At 44.8% G+C, this 18,415-nt stretch overlaps 1 protein-coding gene across 1 annotated transcript in view; it reads right to left on the minus strand.

Annotated features, from left to right (window-relative positions):
* The window catches only part of LOC138672041 (tetraspanin-18-like), a 160,576-nt gene that overhangs the window by 20,607 nt on the left and 121,554 nt on the right, over positions 1-18,415 (minus strand). Inside the window, exon 8 of the mRNA XM_069760120.1 lies at positions 4,469-4,648. Coding sequence (XP_069616221.1) covers positions 4,469-4,648 — 180 coding nt within the window. The remainder of the gene's footprint in view (positions 1-4,468; positions 4,649-18,415) is intronic.

An 18,415-nucleotide genomic window follows, 5' to 3' on the forward strand; every position in this document is an offset into this window, starting at 1 on the left:
AAAGAAATGTTTTATCTCCGATCCATTAAAAAATGTGTCATTGTCAATTTCTACTAGTTGTGACATGTTTTAAAAATTTAAAATATAATGTTTTTTATTGATTCAAGAGAAGCAAAATACATCTTATGTTACATTGTTTATTCACCTCCTATCGGTTGACCTCTTCTTTCCTCTAGTAATCCACCTCTAATGCTCTTATAGTCTTCCTGTTATTTATTACAAACAATCAGCCAATTATCGGCCACAGTAGTAACATGCTATACTACTGATATCACCCCTCAGCCTTATTGCTAGTGGTATGGCAAGTGACCACTAAAGTGCCATAACTACGTGAGCATTACCTGAAGGTTGCAGCTCTGTCTGAAGGCCCTGTTTGTGCTTGACACAGTATAGTTTTTTGGGGTCTGCACATCATCAGTGCATGTCTGAAAGGGACTGGCTGACTAGCTTATTTCAAAAACTAAACCATTCCTCTTCTGTGTGTCTGTCAATGTGTAGACAGGGAAGATGGCTGGCTGAGATATTGAAAGAGTTAGCTAGACAGCCATCATCAAACATAGCAATGATTATGTACCAACAAAAAACATGCTATCCTGGATGGAGAAAAATTGGAAGCTTATATCTTCATCTGACATCAATTTTTAAAAACAGAAAGTTAAATAATACATCAACAGCTTGATGGCTTTAGACCCCATACTTCTGTTATATTATGCAGTGAATGTTGCCCTACGGAATGACATTTGGACATGTAATGGAACATGGTTGCTTTGGCTAACAGGTTAACACCGACTGACCCTACGGACTGGGCTTCTATTGTAGTACAGTTGATAAATCCTCTGCAATTCATATACTGTCTAATGACTATTTATTTGGTGCATTTGTTTACCTTTAAATTTAAAGCCAAAAAAGTGTATTAAAATGCAAATCGATGATTAGGCCATTAACCTTTGGCATTGCACTATTGGCGATTATTATATGGGACCAGTTTATATATTTAGGAGCGAGTGCTGGCTGTTTACCCTGATGGGATCAGCTACAGCACTGTCAGATGATGGACAGTGGGCGTTACTGCTTTCGCTCACAAAAGTTGTTTTTTTCCATCAGTCGCAATCCGTAGAATTTTGAAAAAACGGATCCAGCGACTGATGTAGCCGGATCCGTTTTTTCTTATAGACTTGTATTAGCGATGGACTGTGATGGATGGCCTCACGTTTCATCTGACGTTGGCCAGATCTGTTGAAAATTGTCTGTCCGGCAGCCGGAGACAACGGAAAAAGTAACATTTTTTGTGTCCGTCGAAAAAAAGGACAGCAACGGATCAGGAAGCCTATGGTGCCAAATCCTTCAAATGACGGAATCCGGTGATGGATTCTGTTTTTTTAAACTGAGCATGCTCTGATTTTTTTAGGACCCAATTAGCTGGATCAGCTAGTCAGAACCAGCAAAAACCCGCGGATTCGTTGCATCAGTTTTTCACAATCTGCGACGGATCCGTTTTTTTTGTGACAGATTGTGACTGATGGCAAAAAACTGATGTGTGAAAGGAGCCTTAATGCACTCCATCCAGTAAACCGATGTACTGCATCAGCGCGTGTATCCTTTCTTGACCTGACGTGGAGTGCTTAAAAAACAGGATGTGGGACATGTTCATCAGGAAGGCATAATGCATTCCAGTGAGTTATGAACGGATATTGCATGTCTGAAATGCGCCCTCTCTGGTACATCATATACCCCTTAACGGGCGATTTAACAACCTGCACATCGCATTTGTGATATTGGCCATCAAGTCCATTATGGTCAATTGTCTCCTGATTAACCCTGACTATTGATGAGGGGGAAAGGCGTTGTGAGTAAGACTTTGATGATTGTTTCTCTGAGGCTGCCAATATGAAGATATTTCCCTCCATTAGAAGTGGGACTTCAGTAATTACTACATTATGGCTGCTCTGATGAAATTGTGGATCTCCATCTATCAATAAGGCGATTCCTGATCTGCATAAGATAAGTGCTTGTCTATTTTTAACTGTTGCCTTATGTTGATTTATTGATCTATATTATTGATTTGCATATTATGGGTTATAGTAGGGCATAAACAAAAACTTTTTAGGGTCAGCCATTGTTGAGTGGGGGCATCACCATCATTATTTAGAGTGCCAACCTCCACGCAAGGAAGTGAACAGATCTTTTTAAGGGCCGCTTATAGGGATATTGTAGTTAATCACCTTAGGTCTGTTAGCTCGGATATAAATATTTGTAATCCCATATCCCTTTTTATGCACTTCAAATACCAATATTTTTAGATAATTATTCTCTGTGGAGGATATACAGTACAGACCAAAAGTTTGGAGACACCTTCTCATTTAAAGATTTTTCTGTATTTTCATGACTAAGAAAATTGTACATTCACGCTGAAGGCATCAAAACTATGAATTAACACATGTATAATTATATGCTTAACAAAAAAGTGTCAAACAACTGAAATTATGTCTTATATTCTAGGTTCTTCAAAGTAGCCACCTTTTGCATTCATGACTGCTTTGCACACTCATGGCATTCTCTTGATGAGCTTCAAAAGGTAGTCACCGGGAATGGTCTTCCAACAATCTTGAAGGAGTTCCCAGAGATGCTTAGCACTTGTTGGCCCTTTTGCCTTCACTCTGCGGTCCAGCTCAACCCAAACCATCTCGATTGGGTTCAGGTCTGGTGACTGTGGAGGCCAGGTCATCTGGCGTAGTAACCCATCACTCTCCTTCTTGATCAAATAGCCCTTACACAGGAGGTGTGTTTGGGGTCAATGTCCTGTTGAAAAATAATTGATGGTCCAACAAAACGCAAACCGGATGGAATAGCATGTCGCTGCAAGATGCTGTGGTAGCCATGCTGGTTCAGTATGCCTTCAATTTTGAATAAATCCCCAACAGTGTCACCAGCAAAGCACCCCCACACCATCACACCTCCTCCTCCATGCTTCACGGTGGGAATCAGGCATGTAGAGTCTCTCCATTCACCTTTTCTGCATCGCACAAATACACGGTGGTTGGAAACAAAGATCTCAAATTTGGACTCATCAGACCAAAGCACAGATTTCCACTGGTCTAATGTCCATTCCTTGTGTTCTTTAGCCCAAACAAGTCTCTTCTGCTTGTTGCCTGTCCTTAGCAGTGGTTTCCTAGCAGCTATTTTACCGTGAAGGACTGCTGCACAAAGTCCCTTCTTAACAGTTGTTGTAGAGATATGTCTGCAACTAGAACTTTGTGTGGCATTGACCTGGTCTCTAATCTGAGCTGCTGTTAACCTGCGATTTCTGAGGCTGGTGACTCGGATAAACTTATCCTCAGAAGCAGAGGTAACTCTTGGTCTTCCTTTCCTGAGGCTGTCCGCATGTGAGCCAGTTTCTTTGTAGCGCTTGATGGTTTTTGCCACTGCACTTGGGGACACTTTCAAAGTTTGCCCAATTTTTCGGACTGACTGGCCTTCATTTCTTAAAGTAATGATGGCCACTTGTTCTTTTTAATTAGCTGCTTTTTTCTTGCCATAATACAAATTCTAAGAGTCTATTCAGTAGGACTATCAGCTGTGTATCCACCACACTTCTGCACAACACAACTGATGGTTCCAACCCCATTTATAAGGTAAGAAATCCCACTTATTAAACCTGACAGGGCACACTTGTGAAGTGAAAACTATTTCCGGTGACTACTTCTTGAAGTTCATCAAGAGAATGCCAAGAGTGTGCAAAGCAGTCATCAAAGCAAAAGGTGGCTACTTTGAAGAACCTAGAATATAAGACATAATTTCAGTTGTTTCACACTTTTTTGTTAAGTATATAATTCCACATGTGTTAATTCATAGTTTTGATGCCTTCAGTGTGAATGTACAATTTTCATAGTCATGAAAATACAGAAAAATCTTTAAATGAGAAGGTGTGTCCAAACTTTTGGTCTGTACTGTATGGTGATTTTGTAATATTTGTTGCCTCCATTCGCCATACCTCTTCGCTATTTGGATTAAATATTGTCACATATGAAATGCTTTTGTGTTGTTTACTGGGTCATTTTAAACAGTCTCTAATGAAGATTACATTTTTTAACACATAAAGTTAGTGGTTGCTATGCACATAAAATGTTTCAGTCTTGTTAAACGAGTTTTTCCTGTTCAGAAATCCTAACAGTGTGCAGTATGAACACGGTCAGGATTTTACAGTGTTTGCCTTCTGGAGTGGTGGTCATGTTTGCGTTCACATGCAGTCAAGCTAGTCTTATTGCTTCACTCAATGTAACACTGAGAGATGTAAGAAAGCAGCTAAACAGCACTTGATCTCAAGTATGCAAATCACATATGAGCGGTCATGTGACAACAACTCCAGTCGGCAAATTGAATGGAATCGCATTGCAGAAAAACATGCCTGGCCCAGAAAACTTCTTTATGTATTTACAAATATAGCGGCCTTTATTAGACAGATTGATACCTGATTATTAGTGTAGTCGGGAGTGTTCTCCATGCATTTCCTTTTGTCCTTTATGATTCCAGATAAAACTGGGTTGTCACGTTTGCACCAAGCTTCTGGCCATGGTGCAAAAGGATACAGATAGTGGAAATGGGATCTATTATCAAAGTCATTTAATCCAGATATACCACAACAGGAGAGCTAAACCAGGTAAAATCAGAAAACAATTTAGTGCCTTATATTGAAAACATCAACAGATGCAATTTTGACATATTTTATTAGAATAGCGACATATCAGAGTAAGCATTTTTGCCTTGATTCATAATTTGCGGGGGTAAGTAACTTTTCTATTTTGTCTAGTGGTATTAGTTGCTGATTTTGGCACCAAATTCAATAAAATAGCATACTGTATTCATGAATTTGGCGCAAAGTAAAAATTGGGCTTTTTTCCTTTCTTGAACTTTTTTTTGCTACTTCTGGTGCCAAAAAAGTCACAAAAATGTCATCAAAATTACACCAGGGTTTAACTCTAGTGCAGTTGAGCCAAATTTTTCTGACTTTTTTCATAATTGATGGATCAGGCGAAAAATTCTTTAATCACTAAACTCCATCCACAAAGCGGAAAACCAGAAAAATTAAGCAAACGCCAAGTACATAGAAAATAGACTTCAAAAAGGAGTAAATAGACTATATGTATATATTCGGTAACATATAGACAGTCATTTTTTATTTTTTAGATTGTCTGCTTTCAAGAAGTATATACAGTTGTGCTCAAAAGTTTACATACCCCAGCTTTCTTGGCCTTTTTTCAGAGAATATGAAGGATAAGACCAAAACTTTTTCTCCACTCTTGGTTAGTGGCAGGGTGAAGCCGCCATTTATTGTCAAACTACTGTTTTCTCTTTTTAAATCATAATGACAATCCAAAACATCCAAATGACCCTGATCAAAAGTTTGCATACCCCATTTCTTAATATCGTGTATTGCCCCCTCTAACATCAATGACAGCTTGAAGTCTTTTGTGGTAGTTGTGGATGAGGTTCTTTATTTTCTCAGATGGTAAAGCTCTCCACTCTACTTGGTAAAAAGCCTCCAGTTCCTGTAAATTCTTGAGCTTTCTAGCATGAACTGCGCGCTTGAGATCTCCCCAGAGTGGCTCAATGATATGGAAGTCAGGAGACTGAGATGGCCTCTCCAGAATCTTCACTTTGTTCTTCTGTAGCCAATGACAGGTCGACTTGGCCTTATATTTTGGATCGTTGTCATGTTGGAACGTCCAAGTACATCCCATGCACAACTTCCGGGCTGAGGAGTGCAAATTTGCCTCCAGTGTTTGCTGATAACGTGCTGCATTCATATTTCCTTTAACTTTGACCAAGTTACCTGTGCCTTTGTAGCTCACACATTCACAAAACATCGGTGATCCACCTCCGTGTTTTACAGTAGGAATGGGGTTCCTTTCATCATAGGCCTTGTTGACCTCTCTCCAAATGTAACGTTTATGGTTGTAGCCAAAAGTTCAATTTTGGTCTCATCACTCCAAATAACCTTGTTCCAGAAGTTTTGAGGCTTGTCTCTGTGCTGTTTTGCATATTGTACACATGATACTTTGTGGTATTTGTGCAGTAATGTAATTCTTCTAGCGACTGGACCATTCAGCCCCTTTTTCTTTAAGTGCCTCCTTATTGTGCATCTTGAAACAGCCACACCACTAGTTTTTAGAGAGTCCTGTATTTCAGCTGATGTAATTTGTGGGTTTTTCTTTGCATCCCGAACAATGTTCCTGGCAGCTGTGGCCAACATTTTTGTTGGTCTACGTGACCGTGGTTTTGTTTGTATAGAGCCCCTGATTTTTCATTTGTTAATCACTTTTTGAACACTGCTGACTGGCATTATCAATTCCTTGGATATCGTTTTGTATCCCTTTTCTGTTTAATAAAGTTCAACTACCTTTTCCCGTAGATCCGTTGACAATTCTTTTGCTTTCTCCTTGATTCACAATCCAGAAATGTCAGTGGCTGGATGAAAGATGCAAGAGTCTTTCTGGATCCTAGAAACTCACTCAGCTTTTATGCACGCACACTGTTTACAAGCAAACAGATCAAGGGTGAGGATGTTACCTTTAGTAGCCATTCAAACCCATTTGTGTCAACTTCTGTGCATGTTATCAGGCCAAAATCACCAGGGTATGTGAAGTTATGATCAGGGTCATATGGATGTTTTGTGTTGTCATGATTTAAAAAGAGAAAACACAGTAGTTTGACAAAAAATGGCTTCATCCAACCACTAACCATGAGTGGAGAAAAAGTTTTGGTGTTATCAATCACATTCTCTGAAAAAAAGGCCAAGAAAGCAAAACTTCTGCTGGGGTATGTAAACCTTTGAGCACAACTGTAGCATTTGAGAGTTTTTTTCAATTGTTCATGGCATGTAATTACTGCTTTTCATGAGAATTTACTTTTTAAACATTTTTGCTTACCACAAGGTTCAGGTCTCTTCAGTTTCATGATTTTGTGTGTGAACAGTATGCATATTTATCTTTTATATTAAATAGAGGTTGCATTTCTAAGGCTATGCTTATTCAGACTTTAACCCCTCCTAACACTAGGCATACTGGTATTTCCTATTCAGAAAGAGGTTCCCGCAAATGGACCTATCAGTATGTTCTTGTAATCGTGCAGGCACAGGAGCTGTGTCTGGTGTGATCACCACATAAGCTCAACTTATCTGACAGTTGAGCTCCTGTTTTTTTCATGCCTCTAGATGATACCAACTGTGACATCTAGATGGTTTTGAGAAGAAAAGGGTCTCCTTTTTTTCCCAAATTCCTCCGTGCATTTCGATCACAGGGTGCAGATAGTTGTTATGGCATGCAGAGGTCAAACAATGATATCTAGGTATCCAGCTACCTGCATAAGAAGTAACTAACGGGCCGGCTGTCAGTAAAATAGTGTATTAGACCAGTGATCAGATTATTCAGTGTTTAAGTCATATATGTGGGAAAAGTGAAAATACAAAACATTGTCAAAATAAAAAAAACTTAATAGTAAATAATAATAAAATAATTTCCCAAACAATAAAGAAGTCGGGGATCATCATAGGGCCTCCATTTTTTGAATTACGACGGACTGTTGATTATTATGTGTAAATGGGTAAAAGAGAAACATTGCAGGGAAGTGATTTCTACAAATAAAGGACTTTTTTGTGTGTTTATTTTTATTGACTGCGGGGTTAGTATTGGGGTGTCTCATGGATGCGCCAATTCTGGCGTGGCTGTGGGCTGGTATTTTTAGGTAGGAAAGGGTCACTGTTGTGAATTCTGTTGTCAAGCTCCCTCCTGTGGTCATGAATGGTACTTTGGCTGGTTCTGTCCATGGGCTTCCTCTGGTGGGTGTGAGTGGAGCTGCGGCTTCTGAGTTTCCTTCTACAGGTGACGAAGTTAATTCGTTAGCTGGCTGCTCTATTTAACTCCACCTAGATCTTTGCTCCAGGCCACCTGTCAATGTTCCAGTATTGGTCTAGGTCTCTCCTGGATCGTTCTTGTGACCTGTCTTCCCAGCTGAAGCTAAGTTACTGCTTGTTTTTCTCTGGTTTGCTATTTTTCTGTCCAGCTTGCTATTTTGATTTTGTCTTGCTTGCTGGAAGCTCTGGGACGCAGAGGGAGTGCCTCCGCACCGTGAGTCGGTGCGGAGGGTCTTTTTGCCCCCTCTGCGTGGTCTTTTTGTAGGTTTTTGTGCTGACCGCAAAGTTACCTTTCCTATCCTCTGTCTGTTCAGTAAGTCGGGCCTCACTGTGCTAAATCTATTTCATCTCTGTGTTTGTGATTCTCATCTTACTCACAGTCATTATATGTGGGGGGCTGCCTTTTCCTTTGGGGAATTTCTCTGAGGCAAGGTAGGCTTTATTTTTCTATCTCTAGGGCTAGCTAGTTTCTTAGGCTGTGTTGAGTTGCATAGGGAGCGTTAGGAGCAATCCACGGCTATTTCTAGTGTGTGTGATAGGATTAGGGATTGCGGTCAGTAGAGTTCCCACGTCTCAGAGCTCGTCCTATATTATTAGCAACTATCAGGTCATTCCGTGTGCTCTTACCCACTAGGTCCATTATTGTCCTAACCACCAGGTCATAACAGGTCGCATAACCATGGATCTTCCCAGCCTATTAAGATCAGCCCACAGCTGTCTGTGATGCCTGTGATGGTTATCAAAAATGGAGGGACTCTACATATTTTTTCTAGGGTCCCTTGTGAGTGCAATCTGATTTTTGCAGACAATCACAGCATGCTGTGATTTTTCTATCACAGCAAAAATATGCTGCTTCTAAAGTGCTGCTATTTCCTGATCATGTGAACGCAAGCTTATGCTACTTTAACACTAGCGTCGGACACGGCCCATCGCAGTGCGTCGGGCCGAGGTTCCGACGCTAGCAGTGAAACGGAGGCACAACAGAGGCAGCGGATGCATTTTCTTTGCACATCCGCTGCCCCATTGTAAGGTGCGGGGAGGTGGGGGCGGAGTTCCGGCCGCGCATGCGCGGTCGGAAAAAGCGGTCCGTTGGCAGCAAAAAACGTTACATGTAACGTTTTTTGCTCCCGGCGGTCCACCACAACACGGCGCAACCGTCACACGACGGTTGCAACGTGTGTCAATGCGTCGCAATGCATCACTAATGTTAATCTATGGGACAAAAACGCATCCTGCAAACAACTTTGCAGGATGCGTTTTTTTTCCTAAACGACGCATTGCGACGTATTGCAAAAAAACGCCAGTGTGAAAGTAGCCTTATAGTGACCAAAAACTGCAATTCTGGAGTTTTGATTTTTTCTCTTTACAGTGTTTAGCAATTGGGTTAATTAATTTTATATTTTGACTTTGAATTTTATGGACGCTAAGATACCAAATACATATACCGTATATACTCGAGTATAAGCCGAGATTTTCAGCCCAAATTTTTGGGCTGAAAGTGCCCCCCTCGGCTTATACTCGAGTCACGGTAGCGGTGGGGTCGGCGGGTGAGGGGGTGAGGGCGCTGAGGCATACTTACCTAGTCCCAGCGATCCTCGCGCTGTCCCTGCCTTCCCACGGGCTTCGGCGCTGCAGCTTCTTCCTCTCTTCAGCGGTCACGTGGGACCGCTCATTACAGAAATGAATAAGCGGCTCCACCTCCCATAGGGGCGGAGCCGCTTATTCATTTCTCTAATCAGCGGTGCCGGTGACCGCTGATAGAGAAAGAAGCTGCGGCACCGAAGACCAGGCAGAGGGACAGCGCGAGGATCGCCAGGACTAGGTGAGTATGTTATATTCACCTGTCCACGTTCCAGCCGCCGGGCGTCGCTCCATCTTCCCGACGTCTCCATCTTCCCGGCGTCTGCACTCTGACTGTTCAGGTCAAAGGGCGCGATGACGCATACAGTGTGCGCGGCGCCCTCTGCCTGATCAGTCAGAGCAGAGACGCCGGGAAGATGGAGGCGCCGGAACGAGACGCCGGGAGCTGCAATCAAGGGAGGTGAGTATGTGTTTTTTTTTTTTTATTGCAGCAGTAGCAGCGGCAGAACAGATTAATGTGGAGCATCTATGGGGCACAATGAACGGTGCAGAGCACCGTATATGGAGCACATCTATGGGGCACAATGAACGGTGCAGAGCACCGTATATGGAGTACATCTATGGGGCACAGTGAACGGTGCAGAGCACCGTATATGGAGCACATCTATGGGGCACAGTGAACGGTGCAGAGCACCGTATATGGAGCACATCTATGGGGCACAGTGAACGGTGCAGAGCACCGTATATGGAGCACATCTATGGGGCACAGTGAACGGTGCAGAGCACCGTATATGGAGCACATCTATGGGGCACAGTGAACGGTGCAGAGCACCGTATATGGAGCACATCTATGGGGCACAGTGAACGGTGCAGAGCACCGTATATGGAGCACATCTATGGGGCACAGTGAACGGTGCAGAGCACCGTATATGGAGCACATCTATGGGGCACAGTGAACGGTGCAGAGCACCGTATATGGCACATCTATGGGGCACAGTGAACGGTGCAGAGCACCGTATATGGCACATCTATGGGGCACAGTGAACGGTGCAGAGCACCGTATATGGAGCACATCTATGGGGCACAGTGAACGGTGCAGAGCACCGTATATGGCACAGCTATGGGGCACAGTGAACGGTGCAGAGCACCGTATATGGCACATCTATGGGGCACAATGAACGGTGCAGAGCACCGTATATGGCACACCTATGGGGCACAGTGAATGGTGCAGAGCACCGTATATGGCACACCTATGGGGCACAGTGAACGGTGCAGAGCATCGTATATGGCACACCTATGGGGCACAGTGAACGGTGCAGAGCATCGTATATGGCACACCTATGGGGCACAGTGAACGGTGCAGAGCACCGTATATGGCACAGCTAGGGGGCACAATGAACGGTGCAGAGCACTGTATATGGCACAGCTATGGGGCACAGTGAACGGTGCAGAGCACTATATGGGGCACAGCTATGGGGAAATATGAACGGAGTAGAGCACTATATGGCACAGCTATGGGGAAATAATTATCTATTTTTATTTTTGAAATTCACCGGTAAATGCTGCATTTCCACCCTAGGCTTATACTCGAGTCAATAAGTTTTCCCAGTTTTTTGTGGCAAAATTAGGGGGGTCGGCTTATACTCGGGTCGGCTTATACTCGAGTATATACGGTATTTAAAATTTTTTACATCTCTTGATTTTTAAACTGGGTAAACAAGAGGGTGATTCAAATATTTATGGGTTTTTATATATAGGTGGATCATATGCAAGGGTTGATATGTGTCCCCCCTGGATGCAGACAGAGTCATATTAAACCCTCTGGAGCACCTTGTGTTTACAGCAGAACACCTGTGAATCACAAGACAAAATAAAATGAAGTGTGGATTGGATCCAAGTAGTTGACTTAGTCAGATTTCTAGGAAAAACCGGCAAATGCTTTTATTTTTTTCATTGTGGAGTCTATTGAAACAGACTAAGAGACCTTTTTTAAATACTTAGGAAACCTTTTCATGTGTTTTTTTGTTAATTATTCTAATTTACTGGGATAATGACTTTTGGGTTTTCATTGGTTGTAAGCCTTAATCATCAACATAAATAGAAATAAACACTTGAAACAGATCACTATGTTTGTAATGACTCTATATGCTCGCGTATAAGCCGAGTTTTTCAGCACTTTTTTTGTGCTTAAAATGCCCCCCTTGGCTTGTACACAAGTCATTGACCCAAAAATTATCTACGCACCCCCCAGGAAGAAGCGATAGTGAAACGCGTGTCGGGGTTTTTCCCTCCTGAGCAGCCTCATTCATACAGGTACTGGCAGCACTTTTAGCAACTCCTTTGTTTCAACCCCCTTGTTGCAATGGTCTTTATGCACCTTCAGGCACTTGCACTTTACTACATTGCGTATTAATTTTACTGGAAATCTTTTTTCTCTGATCTTGTATATGCAACATATTATTTAACTACTTATCATCTTGCTTTACGCACGGGTCTGCATTTGATTCCTTTTAACACTGTTTTCTACCATAGTGTTTTGCCAGTGTACTTTTATACTACTGTTTATATTCCGATACCACATCTGTGTAAAAGTATTCTTACTGGGCTGATATTGTAATCTGATTCAGTGTTTGGTTTTGATATTCTTTGATTTAGTACATGTACTTACCTTTTTCACTTGATTATCTATGATATGGTTGCTCGCAGGTCACTCTGCCTTGTTCTTCGCCCTTTTCTGCTCTATGATCTCCAATCAGGAACTTTGTTTTTATCTGATTTGTACTAATAAAATATTCACATTTTATCTTGGGTTGTGCATTTTCCTTCTTTTGGGTTTTATATATATTTTGGAAGTCTCCCCTTAAACACTGCTCAAAAAAATAAAGAGAACACTTAAACAACAGAATATAACTCCAAGTAAATCAAACTGTCCACTTAGGAAGCAACACTGTTTGATAATCAATTTCACATGCTGTTGTGCAAATGGAACAAACAACAGATGGAAATTGTTTGCAATTATCAAGACACATTCAATAAAGGAGTGGTTCTGCAGGTGGGGACCACAGACCACATCTCAGTACCAATGCTTTCTGGCTGATGTTTTGGTCACTTTTGAATGTTGGTTGTGCTTTTGTTAGGAGTCGAGTTCCTGCCGCTGCACTGGGGGAATCTCGAGCCATGTCTTCTGCGGTCTCCCATTGTGCTTCAGCCGCAGTGGAGCCTGCTCAGCGGAGACGTCAGTCCCAGCATCTCGCTCAGCCTGATACTGTGCAAAGGGTTACTGCTGCCTTTCTAGGCTCAGCCATTGTAGCCAGTACCGGTCAGCGGCGAGCAGACATCTTTGGGACTAAGTCCTGCTTTTCCCCTTCAGAGTATGCCCAAGGTAAAACCTCTCATTGGAGGTCAGGGGTCACATGCTCAGGCACTGCAGCAGCTACCGTTGGTCCTCTAGGAAGGTCCTGAAGTTGCTCAGGTACTGTAGCAACTTCCATTCGTCCTCCAAGAAGGTCCTGAAGTTGCTGCAGCTATAAAAGGTTTGCATGGCCGCATGGCAATGCGCTAGTATCAAACCAAAATCTGTGAGCTCAGCGCCAGTATGGTCATGTCTGGATGTAGATAGGGTTTGGCTGAAATAAGCCCCTAGAATACCGGCACCTCCGGTGAAGAGTTGTTTGCCTGTTTCTTTGACTGCATGACCACAGTTTTGCTCTGTTTGGTAGCTGTGTACCTCTGTGAGGTTAACAGGGCACAGCATCTTGTTTCTAGCGAATCTGTGGAGTTAACAAAGTTCGCTTATACCGCTATATAGCGCTGCCATTTGCCAGCAGCAGGTTCCTCTCCTGCACGGTGGACCCTGGGTTGCGAACGCACCTATTAATACATATATATATATATATATATACTCGGTGCGTTCCGCCAAAGCTAAAACAATACTAGCGCCAGGGTCTGGCTAGTAAATGGTGAACAAACAGCAATCCTTGAGGTACTTCCAGCAGCTGGAGAGTAGGTTAGCGGCTCTCGAGCGCACAACCTCAGCTGTGGATGTTACCGCAGTTGCTCTTCAGGCTGCTAGCGTGGCTGCAGCAACCTTGTCCACGGCCACCCCTGTTCTGACTCTATCTTGCCTCCCGATGCCAGAAAAATTTTCTGGTGATACTAAATCTTGTAGGTGTTTGGTGAGCCAGTGCTCTATACACCTCGAGCTCCTGGCCGCACGTTTCCCCACAAAGTGGGCAAAGGTGGGATTTATTGTATTTCGGACAGGGCATTGGAGTGGGCTACGCCGCTGTGGGAGCGTGGCGATCATGTGGTGCAGAGTGCTCCATTGTTTCTGAGCACTCTAATACAGTCTTTTTAGGGCCTCGAGTCACCCATGATACAGCTCTCCAACTGTTGGCATTGACTCAGGGCTCGTCTTTGGTCAGACATTTTGCCATCCACTTCTGCACCCTAGCATCTGAGCTGGAGTGGTCGGATAAAGCCCTTATCCTTATATTTTGGAAGGGGCTGGCTGACCACGTGAAGGACACTCTGACCTCAAGGGAGATTTCCGCAACACTGGAGGAGTTAATAGCTGTGTCTGTCCGTATTGCCCTCCATTTTCATGAGTGGAGGTTAGAGCGGGCCCAGTGTAGGCAGAGGTTTCGGCTGCCTCGCACCTTCGCCAAACCTTTGGAATCTCTGATCCTGGTCCCTGGGTCACATGAGGTCATGGAAGTGTCACGAGCGGGATCTAAGTCCCGGATCACTCATGCACTCAAGGTCTGCCATGTTTGACAGAAGTCAGGACATCTTGCCCCCAGATGTTCACAGCGGTCGAGGAAACGTAAGCATCTAGTGGTAGATGGAGGTACACTAGATATGGCGACGTTTGCCTCCAGATTGTCTTTTAAGGGGACAATTACAATAGGCTCATTCACTCACTCGGTAGAGCTCTGCATGGATTCTGGGGCGGAGGACAATTTTATGTCTTCTGCCTTTGCCCAATGTCACGCAATACCCCTGGTAATGCTAACTTAACCAGTAACTGTACGAGTGGTGAATGGGTCGACACTGCCCTCACAGATAACACACCAGACCATCCCTTTCACTCTGTCCTTGTTGCCATCTCATCAGGAGATTATATCTCTGCTCGTCATTCCTGAGGGAATTGATGAGGTCCTTTTAGGGATGCCTTAGCTACGGTATCACTCTCCTCATATCGAGTGGTCCATAGGCAGAATTTTAGGATGGAGTGAATCTTGTGGGGGTAGATGTCAGAGGGAAAGCATTCAGGTTGCTACAACTGAGGTACCCGCAGATCTATCCTCTCTCCCCAAGCAATATTGGCCCTATGCAGACGTGTTCTCCAAAAGGGCTGTGGAGACCCTTCCGCCTCACCGCCCCTATGACTGTCCTATTGACCTCTTGCCTGGTGCTGAGCCTCCCTGGGGTCGAGTCTATCCGTTGTCTCTGCCGGAGACGGAGGCAATGTCACACTATTACCAAGAGAATCTGGCAAGAGGATTCATTAGGAAGTCAGTGTCACTGATTCGCATCCCTGATGGCGACGAATGGAAGACGGCTTTTAACACCAGGGATGGGCACTATGAATATCTGGTGATGCTCTTTGGGCTCTGTAATGCCCCAGCCGTTTTCCAAGACTTTGTAAGTGACATCTTCCGGGATATGCTTCCACCTCGGTCGTAGTTTATCTGGATGATATTCTCATCTACTCTCCAGATATTGACTCCCACCGGAGAGATGTTTGCAAGGTCTTCGACCTCTAGGGGCTAACTCCCTCTATGCCAAGTTGGAGAAGTGTGAGTTTGAGCAAGAGTCCTTGCCTTTCCTTGGCTATATATCTCTGCCCAGGGATTGGCTATGGATCCTGCCAAGCTACAGGCTGTGATGGACTGGCAGGAACCCTATTCTCCCAAAGCAGTGCAGCGCTTTATGGGGTTCAATAATTACTATCACCAGTTAATTCCCCACTTCTCAACTTTGGTAGCTCCCTTGGTTGCCCTCACTAAGAAGGGAGCAAATCCCAAGTGGGGTCGGAGGAGGTCTCCAAGGCCTTTCTCTCGATTAAGTCAAACTTCGCTAGCGCTCCCATCCTACATCGCCCCGATGTAGATAAGCCATTTATTATGGAGGTGGATGCCTCATCCGTTGGTGCTGGAGCAGTCCTCTTCCAAAAGGATGCTCAAGGTCGCAAGCATCCTTGCTTCTTCTTCTCTAAGACCTTTTCACCAGCGGAGAGGAATTATTCCATCAGGAACATGGAGTTGCTAGCTATGAAGTTGGCTTTCTCAGAGTGGAGACATCTCCTGGAGGGAGCTCGCTTTCCCTTCCAGGTGTTCACAGACCACAAGAACTTGGTGTATTTACAGACAGCCCAGTGGCTAAATTCTCGTCAGGCTAGATAGTCCCTGTTCTTCTTCCGGTTCCATTTCACCCTCCATTTTCTTCCTGGGGAGAAGAACGTTTGTGCCGATGCTCTCTCTCGCTCTGTAGTGTCATCAGACGAAGAGGAGGAGCCTCGGCTTATTGTCCCTTCAGAGAGCCTGAGAAATGTGGCTCCGGTTTCGAACAGCCCTGGGAGATGGTCAGGATGGACTTCGTGGTAGGTTTACCCAAGTCTCGTAGCTGTACAGTTATCTGGGTAGTCACCGACCATTTTTCTAAGATGGTGCACTTGGTTCCGCTTCCACGGTTACCTTCTGCAAGGGCTTTAACTGCGTTGTTCATCAAACATGTTTTCTGTTTACATGGCATGCCTGACAAAATTGTCAGTGACCGGGGTCCTCAGTTTGTGTCTCGGTTCTGGAGAGAACTCTGTCATTTACTCAGCATTGAGCTGAATCTCTCTTCTGCATACCATCTCGAAACAAATGGGTTGGAAGAGAGGGCCAACCATACTCTGGTCACATACTTACGACATTTTGTCTCCGCCAGGCAGGATGACTGGGCACCTTTGCTACCTTGGGCGGAATTTGCTTTGAACAATGCCGTAGCCGACTCTACCGAGCAGACTCCTTTTCTCCTTAATTACGGCCAGCATCTGCGTGTTCCTGTGCCCATGCCCGTGTCATCCACCGATTCTAGGGTGGCAGACTGGGCGGTGGAGGCACGTGACATTCGGGACCGCACACAGGATACCATCTGGGCCTCCAAGGAGAGAATGAGGGTTTCTGCTGATGTACACCGCCCCGCTTTGACCTTTGCTCCTGGTGACTTAGTGTGGCTCTCCGCCCATTACATCAGGCTGTGAGTTGAGTCCACTAAGTTTGCGCCTCGCTAAATAGGTGCTTTCAAGGTTCTGGAACAGGTCAACCCTGTGGTATACCGTTTGGCTATTCCTCCGCATCTTGGTATCACTGACACCTTTCACGTTTCCCTCTTAAAGCCTGTCTATTTGTCCCGGTTTTCCGAGTCATCTGCTGGGACATTGGCTTCGTCCACGGATGAGTTTGAGGTGAACTCTATCGTGGGGTGCAAGGTGGTACGTGGCAAGAAATATTATCTGGTGGACTGGAAGGGTCACGGTCCAGACGACAGAACCTGGGAACCTGTGGAACACATTTGGGCTCCGCTGCTCATTGCAGCATATGAGTGTAGTGAGGTCCAAGGAGGGGGGCCCTAGGGGGGTAATGTTAGGAGTCGAGTTCCTGCCGCTGCACAGGGGGAATCTCGAGCGATATCTGCTGCGGTCTCCCATTCTGCTCCAGCCGCAGTGGAGCCTGCTCAGTGGAGACGTCGGTCCCAGCATCTTGCTCAGCCTGATACTGTGCAAAGGGTTACTGCTGCCTTTCCAGTCTCAGCCATTGTAGCCAGTACTAGTCAGCGGCGAGCAGATGTCTCTTGGACTAAGTCCTGCTTTTCCCCTTCTGAGCATGCCCAAGGTAAGACCTCTCATTGGAGGTCAGGGGCCACATGCTCAGGTACTCAGCAGCTACCATTGGTCCTCTAGGAAGTTCCTGAAGTTGCTCAGCTACTTTAGCAACTTCCATTGGTCTTCTAGGAAGTTGCTGCAGCTATAAAAGGTTTGCATGGCCACACGGACATGCACTAGTATCAAACCAAATTCTATGAGCTCAGCACCAGTATGGTCATGTCTGGATGTGGTTAGGGTTTGGGGGAAATAAGCCCCTAGAATACCGGCACCTCTGGTGAGGAGTTTGTATGTGTGTATTCAGGGCCTTGGCTGAAATAAGCCGCTAAAATATCGGCACCTCCGGTGAGGAGTTGTTTGCCTGTTTCTCTGACTCTGTGAGGTTAACAGGGCACAACATCTTGTTTCTAGCGAATCTGTGGAGTTAACAGAGTTCGCTTATACCGCCATATAACGCCGCCATTTGACAGCAGCAGGTTCCTCTCCTGCACGGTGTACCTCGGGTTGCAAACGCACCTATTAATACATATATTTATACTCGGTGCGTTCCGCCAACCCTAACAGCTTTCACACTCAAGGTAGCATGAGACGGACTCTACAGACCACACAAGTGGCTCAAGTAGTGCAGCTAATTGATGGCACATCAATGCGAGCTGTGGCAAGAAGGTTTGCTGTGTCTGTCAGCGTAGTGTCCAGAGGCTGTAGGCGCTACCAGGAGACAGGCCAGTACACCAGGAGACAGGGAGTGGGCCGTTTGAGGGCAACAACCCAGTAGCAGGATGCTACCTCAGCCTTTGTGCAAGGAGGAACAGGAGGAGCACTGCCAGAGCCCTGCAAAGTGACCTCCAGTAGGCCACAAATGTGCATGTGTCTGCACAAATGGTAAGAAACTGACTCCATGAGGATGGTCTGAGCGCCCAACGTCCACAGATAGGGATTGTGCTAACAGCCCAAAACCATGCAGGACACTTGGCATTTGCCACAGAACACCAGGATTGGCAAAATTCACCACTGGCACCCTGTGCTCTACATAGATGAAAGCAGGTTCACAC

Source organism: Ranitomeya imitator, chromosome 3 (assembly GCF_032444005.1).
Source record: "Ranitomeya imitator isolate aRanImi1 chromosome 3, aRanImi1.pri, whole genome shotgun sequence".
In the NCBI taxonomy this organism is placed as follows: Eukaryota; Metazoa; Chordata; class Amphibia; order Anura; family Dendrobatidae; genus Ranitomeya; species Ranitomeya imitator.